The sequence below is a fragment of the Danaus plexippus genome (genome assembly GCF_018135715.1).
Source record: "Danaus plexippus chromosome 3 unlocalized genomic scaffold, MEX_DaPlex mxdp_30, whole genome shotgun sequence".
In the NCBI taxonomy this organism is placed as follows: Eukaryota; Metazoa; Arthropoda; class Insecta; order Lepidoptera; family Nymphalidae; genus Danaus; species Danaus plexippus.
The window spans coordinates 1674710-1690900 of NW_026869845.1; the positions used below are offsets into that span (position 1 = coordinate 1674710).

A 16191-nucleotide genomic window follows, 5' to 3' on the forward strand; every position below is an offset into this window, starting at 1 on the left:
ATTTACAGGAATCAAAACATACTTTCGTTGAATGCCAGGATTTTTGTATATTTATTGCATAAAAAAAAATTAAAAAATCTATAAAGTTCTAGAACGTTGGTTGGTTGTTTTAAATGTGGCCTTCATCCGTGCAAAGACGTGCACAGTATATTCTGCCAGTGTCGTAAAGAATGGAGGAGACACGAAGCTAGAACCTTGCAACCCTCATATAAGTTATCACTTTTGTGTCTTTGTCAATTTTGAAGTTTGTCAAATAAATTATTACATACAGATACACATGATTCAAAAAAAAATCTAGATTTATTATTTTTGCGCCTTTTATAATTGACCGAAACAACCATTCCTGAACAATAGCAAAATAATGTAACTGAGACAATTAAAGAATTGAAATTAATATGTTCTTCAGAAATGTTTGGTCTGCGGCGGAGATAAATGTTCTTTGGTAAGCATTGTAGCAAGAAAATATTCTACTAATTTTTACCTCATAAGTGTGTTTAACGAGAACTTTACTTAGCAAAGATAATATTTTGTTATATTTATTTTAGCAAGCCACTATTCTATAAGCAAACTTCGCAAAATTTGGGTAATGCTCGATTACAAATCCGTAGCGCGTTTCATAATTCAAGACGAAGTGCGCGTCGCCCAGGGCCGGATACCAATCCTTTAGATAGTATAAATGTTGAAACGGGGCCGTTATATGCTAGAGCCCTCTTTAAACCATTTCTCTTTACTATAGGGGTAAGACTTTGGACGAAAATAAAGAATAACTTGTCTTTATTTAGTATATGTAATAAGTGAAATTGATTACACATTTTTAGGTATCCTCAATAAGTCTAGCTGGTTGTGTGATTTGGGAGTATGAAAACTTAAGAGCTCATGCTACTTCTTTCCTCAGAAGGCCAGGCAGTTGGTTACATGCCCATCAAAAGAGATTTACAGCACACATGGTAAACACACTCATATAAAAAATATTACAGCAAAAGATATCTAAAACATTCCTTTATTAACATCACAGTAAGAAGAGATTATTAATTTTCAACGAAGAAGGTCTTATATATTTTGTAATATGAAAGACTTTGATTTCATTCATATATAATTATCAATTGTCATTTGATGATCAAAAATGACAGCTTGATGACTCCAATCAACTGACTATTTACAACCTCAAATATATAATAATAATATTCTGCTTAAATATGAACTTCACTCTTGATAATAAATATTTGTTTTGTAAAAATTTATGGAGGAGTTTAGATGTTAAAAATAGATCTTAAAGTATTTTCTTTCAGATTTACAATATAAGTTTATAGAGGAATGTTTATTCAGCCGGCTCCATAACAATTGTTTGTATTTATAATATTTTGGGTCCAACTTGGCATAAATTATAGAGATGAAACCTCTTAGCACTCAATGGATTCACCGTGCGGGTGCTGGGTCCATCGCATTGCTGGGAGAGGAGCGTCAACAGTGTCTGGGACTTGCGACCCAGGTGTAGGTTTAAGGGGCCCATATCTAACTCCAAGCTCCTCTCTCTATCTAACCAAATTTGAAAAGAACCTACTAGGGCTGCCTTCGAAGTATGTTCCAAGAATGAATTGATATTAGTTCTGGACAGGCCCAAATCTTTTAGTAGATTGTAGAGAGATTTTGCCATTGTACCTCTCGCTCCCACTTCTACCGCGTAAAAATCCACGACGAATCTATTTCGAGTGAGTTCGTTTGTGAGCTCGTAATATTTATTGACCTTGATGGCATGGTCATTGAGGATTTTGGTTTCTCAAGAGCCGTAAGCTTTACTGTCACAACGAGTTTTAAAATTTGCGAATACATAAATATGTCTGTTAAATTCTTGTTAATTTGCTTATGGTGTAAGTTATTTAGCAGAAGTTGTTATCTGTACTGTACATGGATAATATATGAGATAACTATTGTCGTGGACTTAATGCACATACTAGCACCCAAAATTAGGATTGGAAATCTATTTTCAGTTTTGCTGATTTCAGCAACTGCTCATGTAATGTGGCTGATTAAAATTTACTGTGTTTACTTTAATTTCGACAATTCAGTGACGAAATAATTATTGCTATTGTTAAAAGAAATTAATACCACAATATAATATTTATTTGATATTTTTATATAGCTTTTCTATCGTGTTTCAGAAATCAGATCCTGGTCCTATAGAAAAATGGTGGAAATCGCTAAAAGAAAGTGAGAAAGTATTCTACCCTATCCTTGCTGCAAATGTACTAGTCTTTGGTGCTTGGCGAGTTAGATCATTTCAGCCATTTATGATCAAATACTTCTGTTCAAACCCGTCCAGCGGTAAGTATACTGCAGTGTATAAAGAACATCATTAAGTAACCTTAATTTAAAATTTGCCTAAGGTTAAAATTTAACATTCAAATATGTATATGTAAATTGAAGGAAATAAAATAGTTTAAATTGTAATTTTATGTGTAATAGAATTAATTGTCTACCTGATATTACTAAATACAAAAAGTTTGTACTATTTTTTTATATATAAATGTTTTTTTATTGGTTTATTTATTTATTACAGTTGTAAAATGTCTGCCTATGGTATTGTCTACATTCAGTCATTATTCGGCTCTGCATTTAGCAGCAAACATGTATGTTCTCTATAGTTTTATGCCAGGTATGTTTACAAATTAACTATATATGGCCCATGTCCAATAAAGACTTGTTATAAAATAAGCAACATTTGTTGTTTAATATGCTTTGAAAGTGCTACGATTTTATTTGCACACCAAAAATTTATACTGAGGGATTAAAAAAGCACAGATATTATATATTACTGATAGAGACGAAACCTCTTAGCATTCAATGGATTCACCGTGCGGGTGCCGGGTCCATTGCGTTGCAGGGAGTGGAGCTTCAACAGTGCCTGGGACTTGCGACCCAGGTGTAGGTTTAAGGGGCCCCTAACTAACGCGCGTTAAACGCTCACCTCCACTGTCCAAGCTCCTCTCCCTACCTAACCATATTTGAAAAGAACCTACTAGGGCTGCCTTCGAAGTACGTTCCAAGAACGAATTGATGTGAGTTCTGGACAGGCCTAAGTCTTTTAGTAGGTTGTAGAGAGATTTAGCCGTTATACCTCTCGCTCCCGCTCCTCTCGCTAACATGATCAAATAACAGCCGTAGATGTAAATGTGTTTCTATTTAATAATAAGACCATTAATTTTCTATCTCAGCTCCAGGTTTAACTAACAAAATACAAGATAAACAAAGCTGAGGCTTACACTTACAATGATTTTTATATTGATATTCCAGCAATAAAACCTTTTTATTTTCAGCTGCCATAGCTTCTCTTGGCAAAGAGCAATTTGTTGCGATGTATCTAAGCGCTGGTGTTATCAGCAGTTTTGCGAGTTTCATCTATAAAGTAATTTCCAATCAGCCCGGTCTCAGTCTCGGAGCGGTGAGATTATTTTAATCCGACGTTACTGTGCATATATTTACGAGTTAGTAATTTTTATATCTTTGTCCTCAGTCAGGTGCAATAATGTCAGTATTGTCTTACGTCTGCGTACAATACCCTGACACTAGACTCAGCATTATATTCCTTCCCATGTACACATTTGCTGCTGGAAATGTAAGTGGTAATTTAGTAAAAATAGCTTGCAATTTTTAACACACGTATTACATGAACCGGACTTATGGTTACAATTACATTGTAACGTGGCTTTTGTACTGGAAACTAAATTCTAATATGAGACGAATTCTTGTTCGATCATAATCAAGCGCTGAACTCAGCGGCGCAATATTTTAATGCCTGTTTTGAAATTATTTGTGGGTTATTAAGGAATGTTTTTTTTTCTTTTTAAAGGCAATAAAAGTTATAATGAGCGTTGACTTTGCTGGTGTTCTTTTTGGGTGGAAATTCTTTGATCATGCCGCTCATCTCGGCGGAGCTCTGTTTGGAATGTGAGTATTCATTACATACTGTTGTTTTGTCACACATGTAACAATATATTTATATTGATTGACTGATGCTAGGATCCAGTCATTTATCTGATTTTAGGAACTAGTTAGAATTATTGATAATTTAAATAGTAATCCGACTGCCCTAATAAGTATGTAAGTTTATATGTATTTTTAATGAATCGCCAATAAACTGTAGCAATTTGATGGCTTCAGTATATTAATGTTTTATTTACAAGCTTAGTTACATAAATGTTTTAAATGTAAAATGCTTTATGGTATATTTTAAACACAGACTAAGCACCGGTTGCCTTCTATTAAAACATATGATTACTCCAGTTTAAAAATCTCGCAAAAAATTTTCTGATGACATGACAACATTTCTCATATTGCTTAATTTACAGGGCCTGGTGTTACTGGGGTTCTCAACAAATTTGGGCGAAGAGGGAAAAGTTGCAGCAGTATTACCACAGCCTCAGAAAAGATTCCAGATAAACAACTGTTATAGAATATTTTATGCCCTTATTTTGATATGAACTTGTTTGATTATGACTAGTCTTATATGAATAAAAGTTATTCACAAAAAATATACATAAAAATTTAAATGAAACCAAACATTTCAAACTGTTGTTATTATTTATAAACATGAAAAAAAAATTATAAATGCACTTTATTCAGTAACAAGTAAAATTCAAGATTGTTTTTACAGACGGTACAACTAGTTTGTATGGAGGATTTAAAACTTATTATACACTCACAGCAGAATCTTTTCACATTCACAAATTATATTTGCTTCTGTGTATATAAAATATTGTTAATTGGTTTTCTCTGTACATTTAGGCTTTGAGTATTTTTGAGTGGAATGCCAGATGCTCTCCAATATAAGTGGAAATGTAGAAATAGGAATGATCATAACCGTCACGTAAGTTAAGAATAACCGGAACACCTGATGAACGACAAGCTTCTACGAGATTTTCTGGCAGTAATTGTTTCTCAATGTAGAATTTATCACTAGAGCCCTGGAGACAAAATTTTCTCATTAGAGTAATACCAAAAACTTATTAATTATCCTCAAATATGAAAATTTTAGCTTCATTTACCTGATCAATCAGTAAAGTCAAAGGAGGAGCATCATATTTCTTCACCAGCTCAGTTGCATCCCATTCAGCCCATAGACTCTTATCCTCGCCTAAGTAGCCAGTGAATGCCTTTACGCCCCAAGGACAAGCAGATGGATTACAAATAGGAGCAAATGCACTAACTGACTTGTATAAACCAGGGTTTCTCAGGGCAGAAACCAGTGCTCCATGGCCTCCCATACTAAAATAAACAAGTTATTACTTAATACCCAAACTTTAAAACATTTCATTCATTGTAAGAACAACTACTTCTTGGAGTGAATATCAACTACTATTATTTTGATAAAAGAAAGCTGTAATACCTATGTCCCATAATACCGATCCTTTCAGGATCTACAACATTGGAAAAGGCCTGTAATATCAATTCATACAACTCCTTGTTTAAATAGCTTCCCATTCTATAGTTTTCAGCCCAAGGTTCATTAACTGCATCGAGGTAAAACCCAGCAGATACTCCAAAGTCCCAAGACTCATCATCCCCGGGTACCTTAACTCCCCTTGGAGAAGTATCTGGCCCGACCACAATAACACCTTGTTCTGCTGCATACCTAATAAAAAGTATATCTCAGTAATAAGTCGAAATATGTATTAACATTCTTAATTTTGAGTCTCCAATCTATTATAAATTGACCTCTGTAATCTGATAAATAAAAAGTTATAAAGAGACAATAAAAAAATACATATATAACTGTTTTGTCAAACGTGAAGGTCAGAACAGAAATAAATTGATAAGGTATGATTATACTTATTAATAATTGTAATATATGTTATCAAAATATATATATTTTTCGAACCTTTGGAAGCCTGATTTGGTGATAAAGTTTTGTTCATTGCATGTAAGACCTGAGAGGTAGTAAACGAGAGGTAGTTTTACATCTCCACCTTCAGCCTGAGGTGGGAGATATATAGAAAAATTCATTTTACATTTTAGTTCTGAGGATGAATGGGAGTAGACCTTCTGGAGACCTCCAAACACTTTGTTACATGATACTAGCTCTAACTTGTCCATTGTAGCTTTCTGAAAGAAAAACATTCATCTATTAATTTCACACATATCTGGTCATAAAATTTTTTTTGGGTTATTTTATTCACAATTTTTTTTTTTTTGCTTAAGTAAATAAGCATTATTGGAATATTTTATAATAATAATAATATAAGCAGATATTTAACTGCTATAAAGTCTGAGGGTTGGGATTTCAGACACCAAAATGGACCACAGTGGTTAATTTCTTTCTATAAGACAGAACCACATTACAACAACATTACAATTCAGATCAGCACATTGCACAACTTCATTGGTATCTCTACCCGCTGTCTGTGGTATAAAATTAAATATAAAGGTATACTTTATACACTATAAATTAAAATTTTCAGTTAGTATATATATAATAGTTAAAAATGACATGTTACAAATGTAAACCATAGTATTCTTCAATTTATATAAATATATTATGATTTCTTTACAAACTATCATATTAATAATTTATATTTATAACCAGAACTATAAGGCACACTGATTACTGAAGACTATTAATCAAGGTCAGGCGCGAAAAATTCGCCATGTATATTGATCCGCCGTGTGATTTACGACGATTTGTCAGTATATATTATTATTTAGAACGAATGCAAACTTATCGTATGTAAAAAATCCTAACTTTAGAACCAGGGCAAAAGTCAAATTTTGAATAATGTTATTTGTATAATGTACCTTACAAAAAAAAATCACTACTTATCTTTTTCTATATACAGTAGAAAATAAGCATTAACAATTTTTATTAAAAACTTACTATAAGCAATTCTAGACTAAATTACTCACTTAATAAAATAATTCACGAACAGAAGTTTATTTTTCGCAAAACTATTTTGGCCGGCAAACGTTCCGGTGGCGGCTATAACCTGTTACGTGATCTGATTAAATAATGTGTAGATAACACAAAACTCAAGTCAATCAAAAATTTTATACTAAAACTTTAATGACTTTTGACAGATGACTAACTGAATTTAGACATGTCAAATATTTTGATGTTTTTAAGAAATGTGTGACAATTTGTGAAAAATAGATATCATAGATTTAAAAAAAACATTTAGATATTAGTCGCAAGTAAACTTCTAAGTCTCTGGTCTCGGAGTTTTAAAAATCTCAAGTTGTTATTCCTATTGGAAAGATATTATTTTTTTTATTTATAAAGATACATTTTTCTGAACTTATTCTCTTCAAGCTATGGGGCGATTAATTAAAAACCTTTTAGAATTAATAAAACAGAATTTTACTGTATACATGGTTTTAGAATATTAATTGACAGTATAGATCTTTTCACAACAACAAATATTATTTGAATAGCATTGGATAAAAATCAGTGGATAAGGAGTACTTTCTTAGACATAAGACAATATTTTACTTACAATTCTTAGACATAAATTACACCAGATTAGGGCAACGCTGTAATTAACCCTGTTCATAATTCGCTTCCTTTACTTTAGCACTTTACGTATACAAACATCCCAATCCTTATTACCCCTAGAAAAGCCTGGAAAGGTCTACGACAGAGGCACGTTCGAAATCTATTTTTGTTTAGACTTTACGCTTATTGCAATAAGTTATTCATCACCAGTTTCTGCACTTTACTAAAATATGCTGACAATATACCTACGTCTATATAAAACTTTATATTGCAGTTAAATTTTATTAAATAAAGCCTGTCTCAAAATTGTGCTTAAATTTTACTATTTAGGACAATGGTCAATAAAACAAACTCTTCTTATCGGTGAAAAAGACCTAGTTTTGTCGTAAGAAATGGATTATTGTAAGGGGAATAAATGGGAAAGAACAAGTGATTGTCAATAAGTTGTTTCTTATTATGGTTCTCAATTCAAGACTAAGTAGTTTAACTCGCACAAATAGCATACCACAGAAATATAAAAAAAATTGCAATCTCCTTAGCGTTTTATCGGGAGTAAACATGGAAAGGTTTTCTACCCTACTCTTAAAAGAAAAAATGTAACCAAATAGTGTGCGGCCATATCTATTAAATTGATTTGGTCTAAATAAAATAAAAATTATTTTAAACGGTTGCTTATCATCTTAGTTGCCATGAAATTTTTCTATAATCTAATCCCTCCAACTTGCAATAAGAAATGTCGAACTAGTATAAGTATAAATTATTTCTAATTTAAATTGTAACGTACCTAGGTACTATTTGCTGAATCAGATAACAATAAAAAAAAACAAAGTATTGTTCTCTTTGCCTACAAGCAATCAGTATTAACCCCAATTTGTAATAATGAAATTTACCCAAATGACAGAGGTGATTCGGTTTAAGACATCATTCAATGTCATCAAAAGGCTGATATTATGATTGCCTTCAATAAAGTATTCTTCATAAACCGTCTTTTTTATTTAACAAGAAAGCGGACCGCCTTCTTCTTATCCACAATAAGTCATTCATGAATTGGCCTGGTACTACAGTCCATATGGCGAAAACTGTGATAAGATTTCAATAATTACGTGAAGGCAAAAGAAAGATACAATTTCCTATTTTATTCGCTCTTGTTCAAAAGCTATTTATCTTTTATACTAGAAATGGATTCCATTTTCCGGCCCTAAAATTTAAATTGGTGGTATACCTAATTTTCTTTTTTTGACAAAAATCACCCCAGATAACTGAATTTTAAACAAAAAACCTGGACTCGATCGGACATTCTGAAGCGAGATCTTCCCAGTGGATGATCCGAGTCGCCAGCATAGCGTTCCACTCGCTTCGAAATTTTGTTATATTATGGTAATATATTTGAACTTAGCGGTTAATATAAAAATATTTAAAGTATTTCAGTACAATTTAATCTTTGCAAACATTCACAATATAACAGTTTCTTGAAAAGCAAACTATTTTTTGTTAAAAAATGTTTGATTCCAAATATGATTATAGGATAAAAGACTGTAATTAACATTTATACAAAAACAAGTGCGACTGAATTGTATAATTACATATTATTAGTATAACCAAAGTGAAATAAGTAATTAATTATTAGTAAAACATTGCGCCCGATAGCAACAGGCCATTCAGTTATTTTTATAGGCATACATGAAAAGAAAACACTTGTACCAGTATATTTATTTTTTTAACTCTGACAATGATGAATATAAAAGATATAGGAACTTCATAACAATTATTCATCACGATAGAGTATTTCTTTATAGCTTATAACTTCAATATTTCAACTCTTTAATGTCTCAAAAGCCTACCAGCATGTAAAAATAACTTTTTTCATGAATACAAATTATATACAAAGTTATTGATACATTTTTTTATTTGAAACAATCACATAAAACTACATAATATTTTGAGACACAAAATTAAAAATTTCTTGCATTTAAATGTTCATAATTTCTACATAATAAATAATTCTTTATTTTATTTTATAGTTATTCTATTAAACCTTTGTAGTTAGTTTTCCATGACAAATATGTGTTCCAAAACAATGCTACCGACTGTACTAATAATACTTGGTATTGTAGAGGTATATAATAAAAATTTATGATTTGCACCAAAGGCCAAATATAGTAATTTGTCTTTAATACATCAAAGTAGTTTGTTTCTATGTCTTGTTTGATTATATCATAAGACTTCCCCTGCATCGTACCAACAGATATTAAAAGAAACAAAAGAAATGTAGGTGCAAATATAAATTGGTCAACAAATACTTTTTTCAATGCGACCATTTTCCCACTGGAACCTACATGCTTATTTAGTAAGCCATACCAGATTCTTAAAGCAGGACCCTGGAACATTTAAACAATCAAACTTAAATGTTTAAATTCAAATGTAATATTAAAAATGATTGACATATTGAACGGTTTTTTATAATTACTACATCAATAAAATTAAACTTACACCGACAAAAAATCCTATTGAGGAAAATTGTAGAGTTCGCTTGTAATCAATCTTCTTGAAAGATTTTTTTTCTATAACAGTTTGTGAAATAATGTCACCTGCTCCCATAAGAGTTCCCGTTTGGACTGCCTGAACTAAATATGGACGACGACTGAGGAGCCTCTTGTATATTTGGAAAATTCCACGAGTTTTCTTCATGGCTAAGTTCATCATCATGAACGTTAGTTCACACGTTACCTTCAAAGATCATATCTTCGTAATCACACTATTATAAGATATATTAGAACAAATCTAGAATTGCATAACTTAAAAACAGCAATTTTATTTTATAACCTTTAGAGAAAAATATTCATTTAAGTAATAATAATAAGAAATAATTACTTCGCCGTTCGAAATATTCAAAATATCGAGATTACCGCTTCCAATATTTTGTTTAATATTGACAATTATATATACCTATAGGCTATAACACATTTTTTACATATAGTAATAGTAATAGTACAAGATAGGTATTGCATAGAATACACAATTTTTTTTAAAAGTTCGATATTGAATTAAATCATTGATAACATGTATATATATTCTCATTTGTATTGTAGTCAGTGTAGTTTGCCTAAATTCTAATTAAAAAGTATTTTTGAATCGTCACAATGTAATGATTATCATGCCGTAGATATATGCAATCAAAATTATAGTGTGTAAAGGTTTCTTATTTTAAATATATTATAAATATGTTACAAAATTTTAATAAATTATTTGAAACAATATTTTAAGATAGGTTTAATGTAATTATCCCTTTAAAACGTTTTCTATTATAATTATTTTTATTGTTAGTCTTTAAAGATATTTATAATTGAATCTTTTTTTATATTCTTGGATTTATAAAATTCTTATTAATTTAAACTTCGTGTACTATAGAAAAGAATAAAATGTGCTCCCGCCTTATATTAATATTTGTTAAGACATCTTTCTCCAATTGTCAAAAGTAGTTGATTTTCAATGTTTGATATAGTCTGCATTTTACATTTAGATCATTTGATGTTCTGGACCTATGTATTATAAATCGTAATCCTAAATTTTTAGAAAGATTACGGTTGGAGAATAAGATTGTCTAATGGTCATTTGAACTTATTTTTTAAAGAAGTAAATCAAAACTTTCTTCAGCACTATCTAAAATACAAGTGCTACAATGGATAAAAGGAAATTATCGACTGCGGGCGATAGTCTTTATCAAATTTTGCAAGTGCCTAAAACTGCAACGGCCGATGATGTCAAGAAAAGTTATCGGAAATTGGCTTTGAAATACCACCCAGACAAAAATCCTAATAACCCAGAAGCATCCGATAAATTTAAAGAAGTTAACCGAGCACATACTATCCTGAGTGACGCTACGAAGAGAAACATTTACGACAATTATGGCTCGCTCGGACTGTACATAGCCGAACAATTCGGAGAAGAAAATGTTAACGCCTATTTCGTCGTCACAAGCACTTGGTGCAAGGCACTGTGTTGTATTTGTGGAATCCTAACTGGATGTTACTTTTGCTGCTGTCTGTGCTGCTGTTGTAATTGCTGCTGCGGCAAATGTAAACCTCGTCCGCCTGAAGAATCTGGTGACTATCACACCCTGGAGCGAGATGATTCAGACGGAGTTCAACCTGTCACAATGCAGCCCGGAGGTGAAGGCCGTCCGACCGGTGAACAGGCGCCACCCATCGCAATGCCGATGCCCATGCCGGCGCCGGCGTCGGGCGCCTCTGAAAATACGGGGCTCAACACAGGTGGGATTAATTATGGAATTTCACACTAATAATTTAAATTACTTTAAAAAAACATGTTTTGCTATAGTCTTAATTGACTATTCATTTGTTTCATGCAATACAATTATGTCAATAATGCTTCCTATATGAATTTAAATCACAGAATTTTTTAATCTGATGTCCATCTATTATCGAAAAAGTAATTTGCATATTATATACATTACTGCTTTCCTAAGTTAAAATTTAAATCTCTCAGGTCAGCAACCATGTGAATACAGTTTATTAAGTAGTGAATTATACTGATGTGACATATTAACACACATTTAGTAGATATCCATTATAGTCTGAAGATAACAAAATGGTGAGCTCATTTCAATTTAAAAATCTATGGCTCTGTGTTCAAATACATGTAAGAACACTTTAATAAAATAAACTAAGAAATAAATTTCAAATAAGCGGTGAAAAATTATGATGATGTAATTAATATTATCAGCACACTATCTACAAGAACTGTACAGTATGAAATAATTACAGATAAATAAAAATTTACATTACATTAGTAACTGTTGACATAGTAAAGTCAAGAAGCGAGGCTCTTAGTAAGCTTGATATTACATAATATATGTATTATAATACCTGATTGTAATAGGAGTGAATTCATTGTATAGTAATAGACCTCTTTACAATATCAGTAACAATTAAGCATCATGTTAATTGTATAACGGCCTTAAAAATATAAATAGCATTATAAACAAAAGTCAAGCAAGAATTTTCCAAAATAAAGTTATGACAAAACGATGATTGTAAAATACAATCAACTTGATAAATCATTTCTTTGAATAAGTACATTTCTAAAGCGACATATAAAGCCAGTCCGCAAGCAAGTAAGTCTATTCAAACGGAAGCACTATCTTGATAAAAATTTAAAAAAATTTACATTGTTAACGTTAACACGATTTTTTCTAGATGTGTTTTTATCATTACCACGAAAAAGTATTTAAAAATTTTAATGCATCTTAGTATGTGTTGAATAAATCACTTAAATTATAATACTTATGATGAGGGGATAACCTTATTATATTTTGGCCTGACAGTTATAATGACATTCAACATCTTAGCCATGTTGGGAGTTTCATCTTACCCCTACTTATTAGATTTTAGTTTATTTCAATTGCAACTAATATATTAGCCAACATTCCTTTATAAAGTCCACTAGTATTGTTTATAAATTATATATGTATAATATGCTTTGTCTCCCCTAGATAAAATAATAGCCATTAAATCATATTTTAATTGGTTTGCAATGTTTTTGATATTACTTTACTTCATATATAATTAAAATTTCCAGTATTAATGACGCTTTTGTTAAAGAAATTTATAGATAATATGAAAACATAATCTGTTAATTTTAAATTAAGCTTTTTAAATTGCCTTCTATAAGCTAATATATATTTTTTAACTGATCATGAAATTGAAATATTTTTGTTCTTAAATTTAAAATTTGTTTAAAGTATTAAAATTTACTACTGTCTTAAAGAATCTTCAAAGGATTGACCTGAAAATTGTAAAAGCGATGTTGCCATAACAAAATCAAAATAGTGTTGTTATTAATATTGCTAGCTGTAAAATATTCAAGAAGCTTATTCCCTTTTGTAATTTGTTCTTGTTTTTGAAGAAGTTAAAATGTCACATGGTGGTAGATGATATTAATTTGGGCAGACTTTTTAAATATTGATGATATAAAAATATTTTTATTTATAAGGATTAATTGTGTGTGTTATTTTAATTAATTTAGTTAACTAAGTTTATATTACATTCATCAGGAGAAGTGGAGAAGTAGGATTAAATGTGTCATTATGATTTTTATCAAATTATTTGTCTTCTTGAATTTTTTTTACTATGACATCACAATTTCTATTCTTATAAATTATGTATACTAAATGAATACATGAAAAAGATGCAGTTAGATTGATGTGCTCTTTATAAGGTACATGATCTTGTTATCTTTCATTACTTCATGAGAATTTTGAATTATAAAATATACCTTGTTAGGATATGGTTACACAGGAGAATATATTGGATACATGCATCTGCAAAAGTATTGTTGTTTTAGATTTTTCTCCTCATGAAGTAGTGAAGGAATGCCAGTAGCTTTCATTTCTATAACAATAAGATCATTCTCAACATGATTAGCTAGACTAATGATAGTGTAGACATTTTAAATTGTGTATTTGACTTGATGCTAATATAAAATTCATTATAGAAATATAAAATTTCTATAAATAATATCCTAATGTTATATTACTAGTCAATGAGTATTTATAATGACGTGTGAGTCGAGTTATATAATGTTAAATGTTGTAATTACACTTCTTTCATTAAATCAAATAAATTTATGCAATGACTATTAATCTATTATTATAAAACCGTCGCCTTTGTTCGTTTGATATTTAAAAAAAAAAGTGTCTTCTTTTTTTCAATTTTAAATGTATTCATTTCTTATTTCCAGGGGGCAGTATTCCAAAATACACATGAAGTAGTTACATCTTAATCTAACATTATTTGTAAGAGAAATGAGGAACTGACTACTTATTACCACCAACAATGCACCTTTCAGCTGTAAGCCTAAAATATTTATTTATTTATTTTATTAAATTTTATAGTTTATATATATATTTTTTTACTATTCTTTGATACTTTAATTTTATTAAACATTATTGTAAAAGGAATTTGTATTTTGTTTTTATCGTTATATTGCTTATAAAGTTTGAGTGTAAAATCTGCAATGTTGTAGGTATAAGTAGTTGATGATTGTTGAACCTATGTGTTATATATTCAGTCAAAGCTTTAATATCAATGTTCTTAATGCTGATTCCATAAGTATTACATTTAGCGAGGAGATGGGTTTGAAGAGATTACTGTTTTGGAATTATGCCACCGTAGCTAATGCGACCTAGTTTTATTGTAATGTGTTAACTTATTCCATTAATTTTTTTATAACGAATTAAATAATCTAATATTTTCATAGAAAAGATTGCCATTGTTTATAATGTTACTTTAAAAATATGTCTGTGTATATTTAAATACAAATTATATAATCTAAATTTTTTTATTGTTGCATTTTTAAGTTATGGCAATGAAAACTCAGATTTTTTTTCCATGAATCTTCAATAGGAAACTAGAGGGATTTCGAACTCGGATTTCTAAGATTATGCTATTGATATATTCATAACGTATAAAAACTTAGATATTCTAAAATCAATTATGAGTCGTGCCTATAAATAAGAAACATATAGTACGTGTTAGATTGAGCAGCTTAGCATTTTTTTGCAATTTAAATGATCTTGATGTAAGTATGTATACCAATTGTTGTTGTAAAATGTCCTTTCCCAAATATTTATTTAGCCTAATACAATCTGGCCTAGAATTATAAAAAATTACGCTCAAAGTTGCATACTATATCAGAAATTCAATAATTCGATATATTTTATATGTTACGTCCACTCAAACGTGTTACGAAACTGTTTTATCCTACTATATAATCAAATGTATGAGAAAGAATTTGTTATACGATGTTCATGAATTCACTGTTTATACCGGTTTTTTTTTGTTAGAAATCTTGAATTGATAATTAGAGGCCATGTTAAAGTATATTTATGATCATAAACCGGTTGCCGTAATTATATTAAGCTTTACATATGTATATAAATGTGTCGTCTGAATATGAAGTATTAAATATAACTTCTTTGAATTCGGATGATCTTTTTATTTTTCTTGCACTCAAAATCCGTCAGAGAACATATTTTAGAACTTATTACGTATTTTTTTGACTTTCGTACGAAATAACAGCTATGGAAAATATTTGTACCACAGATAAAAAAGAAATATTGTAACATGTCAGATTATTTTAAAAATGACCTTATAAAGTCTAATCTATTCTTAATTTTTTTTGTTGTAAGTCTTAAATTTATTACTTAAATTTTTTTATATTAAATTTCGTTACAGTGCATTTATTTGTTCACTTTAAGGCAGTTATCGAATTGAAATATGTATTCAGAATATGTAATAAAGTGTCGCTATCGAGTGTCGTATAAATCAAAGACGGATGTCACCTGATGCGCTACCATAACTTCATAAAAATTAATGTTTACTTGGAGTTTTACGAATCAACATATCGCTATGAACTTAATAAAACCATTGAAACTATCAGTGTTAAGTTTCCATATCGGCTTTATAAAGCTAGTGTTTTATGAAGTGTCACCTTCTGTAAGAAATTAGCAGAATCTTTGAAATTTTTGAGAATATCATAGAAACAAAATTTTGCTCTTTTAATTATAATGAAAAATACAAAGAAATTTGTTAATTGAATTAGGACTATTACAAGTTTGTATCGCTCACTTAAAAGTATTTACTGGTTTTTAAAATTCTATCTCGTCAGTCGTTACAAACGTCAAAATT

The 16191-nt window shown here is 30.1% G+C and overlaps 4 protein-coding genes across 7 annotated transcripts; 2 read left to right on the forward strand and 2 right to left on the reverse strand.

Moving 5' to 3' along the window:
• The first annotated feature begins 237 nt into the window (after positions 1-237).
• LOC116765736 (presenilins-associated rhomboid-like protein, mitochondrial) lies at positions 238-4566 on the forward strand. The gene is made up of 9 exons (XM_032655323.2): positions 238-442; positions 546-738; positions 819-947; positions 2160-2322; positions 2558-2653; positions 3315-3439; positions 3512-3613; positions 3848-3945; positions 4347-4566. Exons 1-9 carry the CDS (start codon positions 396-398, stop codon positions 4435-4437), a joined length of 1044 nt encoding a protein of 347 aa, XP_032511214.1. The 5' UTR covers positions 238-395; the 3' UTR covers positions 4438-4566.
• A 29-nt stretch (positions 4567-4595) lies between these two features.
• On the reverse strand, positions 4596-7059 carry LOC116765742 (S-formylglutathione hydrolase). 2 transcript variants are annotated; one of them, XM_032655334.2, is made up of 5 exons: positions 6898-7059; positions 5876-6099; positions 5384-5629; positions 5043-5262; positions 4596-4961 (listed from the first exon to the last, which is right to left on the reverse strand). In XM_032655334.2, the coding sequence occupies exons 2-5, from the start codon at positions 6088-6090 to the stop codon at positions 4779-4781; spliced, it is 864 nt and encodes a 287-aa protein (XP_032511225.1). In that variant the 5' UTR covers positions 6091-6099; positions 6898-7059; the 3' UTR covers positions 4596-4778. The 2 variants fall into 2 exon arrangements, with proteins under 2 accessions (XP_032511225.1, XP_032511233.1); XM_032655342.2 differs by having other exon boundaries at positions 6869-7041.
• Positions 7060-9177: 2118 nt separating this feature from the next.
• LOC133320088 (protein Mpv17) lies at positions 9178-10500 on the reverse strand. 3 transcript variants are annotated; one of them, XM_061526943.1, is made up of 3 exons: positions 10355-10500; positions 9974-10210; positions 9178-9861 (listed from the first exon to the last, which is right to left on the reverse strand). In XM_061526943.1, the coding sequence occupies exons 2-3, from the start codon at positions 10187-10189 to the stop codon at positions 9505-9507; spliced, it is 573 nt and encodes a 190-aa protein (XP_061382927.1). In that variant the 5' UTR covers positions 10190-10210; positions 10355-10500; the 3' UTR covers positions 9178-9504. The 3 variants fall into 3 exon arrangements, with proteins under 3 accessions (XP_061382927.1, XP_061382929.1, XP_061382928.1); XM_061526945.1 differs by having other exon boundaries at positions 10307-10443; XM_061526944.1 differs by lacking the exon at positions 10355-10500 and having other exon boundaries at positions 9974-10300.
• Positions 10501-10980: 480 nt separating this feature from the next.
• LOC116765646 (dnaJ homolog subfamily C member 5) lies at positions 10981-15488 on the forward strand. The gene is made up of 2 exons (XM_032655206.2): positions 10981-11754; positions 14243-15488. The coding sequence occupies exons 1-2, from the start codon at positions 11163-11165 to the stop codon at positions 14266-14268; spliced, it is 618 nt and encodes a 205-aa protein (XP_032511097.1). The 5' UTR covers positions 10981-11162; the 3' UTR covers positions 14269-15488.
• The last annotated feature ends 703 nt before the right edge of the window (positions 15489-16191 follow it).

Coding starts and splice junctions, on each gene's coding strand:
- LOC116765736 (XM_032655323.2), top strand. CDS start 396: ATGTTCTTCAGAAATGTTTGGTCTGCGGCGGAGATAAATGTTCTTTG. Junction 443..545: donor GCGGAGATAAATGTTCTTTG/GTAAGCATTGTA, acceptor TATTTATTTTAG/CAAGCCACTATTCTATAAGC. Junction 3,440..3,511: donor CCGGTCTCAGTCTCGGAGCG/GTGAGATTATTT, acceptor CTTTGTCCTCAG/TCAGGTGCAATAATGTCAGT.
- LOC116765646 (XM_032655206.2), top strand. CDS start 11,163: ATGGATAAAAGGAAATTATCGACTGCGGGCGATAGTCTTTATCAAATT. Junction 11,755..14,242: donor AAATACGGGGCTCAACACAG/GTGGGATTAATT, acceptor TCTTATTTCCAG/GGGGCAGTATTCCAAAATAC.
- LOC116765742 (XM_032655334.2), bottom strand. CDS start 6,090: ATGGACAAGTTAGAGCTAGTATCATGTAACAAAGTGTTTGGAGGTCTC. Junction 5,630..5,875: donor ACCAAATCAGGCTTCCAAAG/GTTCGAAAAATA, acceptor ACTTTTTATTAG/GTATGCAGCAGAACAAGGTG. Junction 5,263..5,383: donor ATCGGTATTATGGGACATAG/GTATTACAGCTT, acceptor TGTTTATTTTAG/TATGGGAGGCCATGGAGCAC.
- LOC133320088 (XM_061526943.1), bottom strand. CDS start 10,189: ATGATGATGAACTTAGCCATGAAGAAAACTCGTGGAATTTTCCAAATA. Junction 9,862..9,973: donor CAATAGGATTTTTTGTCGGT/GTAAGTTTAATT, acceptor TAAATGTTCCAG/GGTCCTGCTTTAAGAATCTG.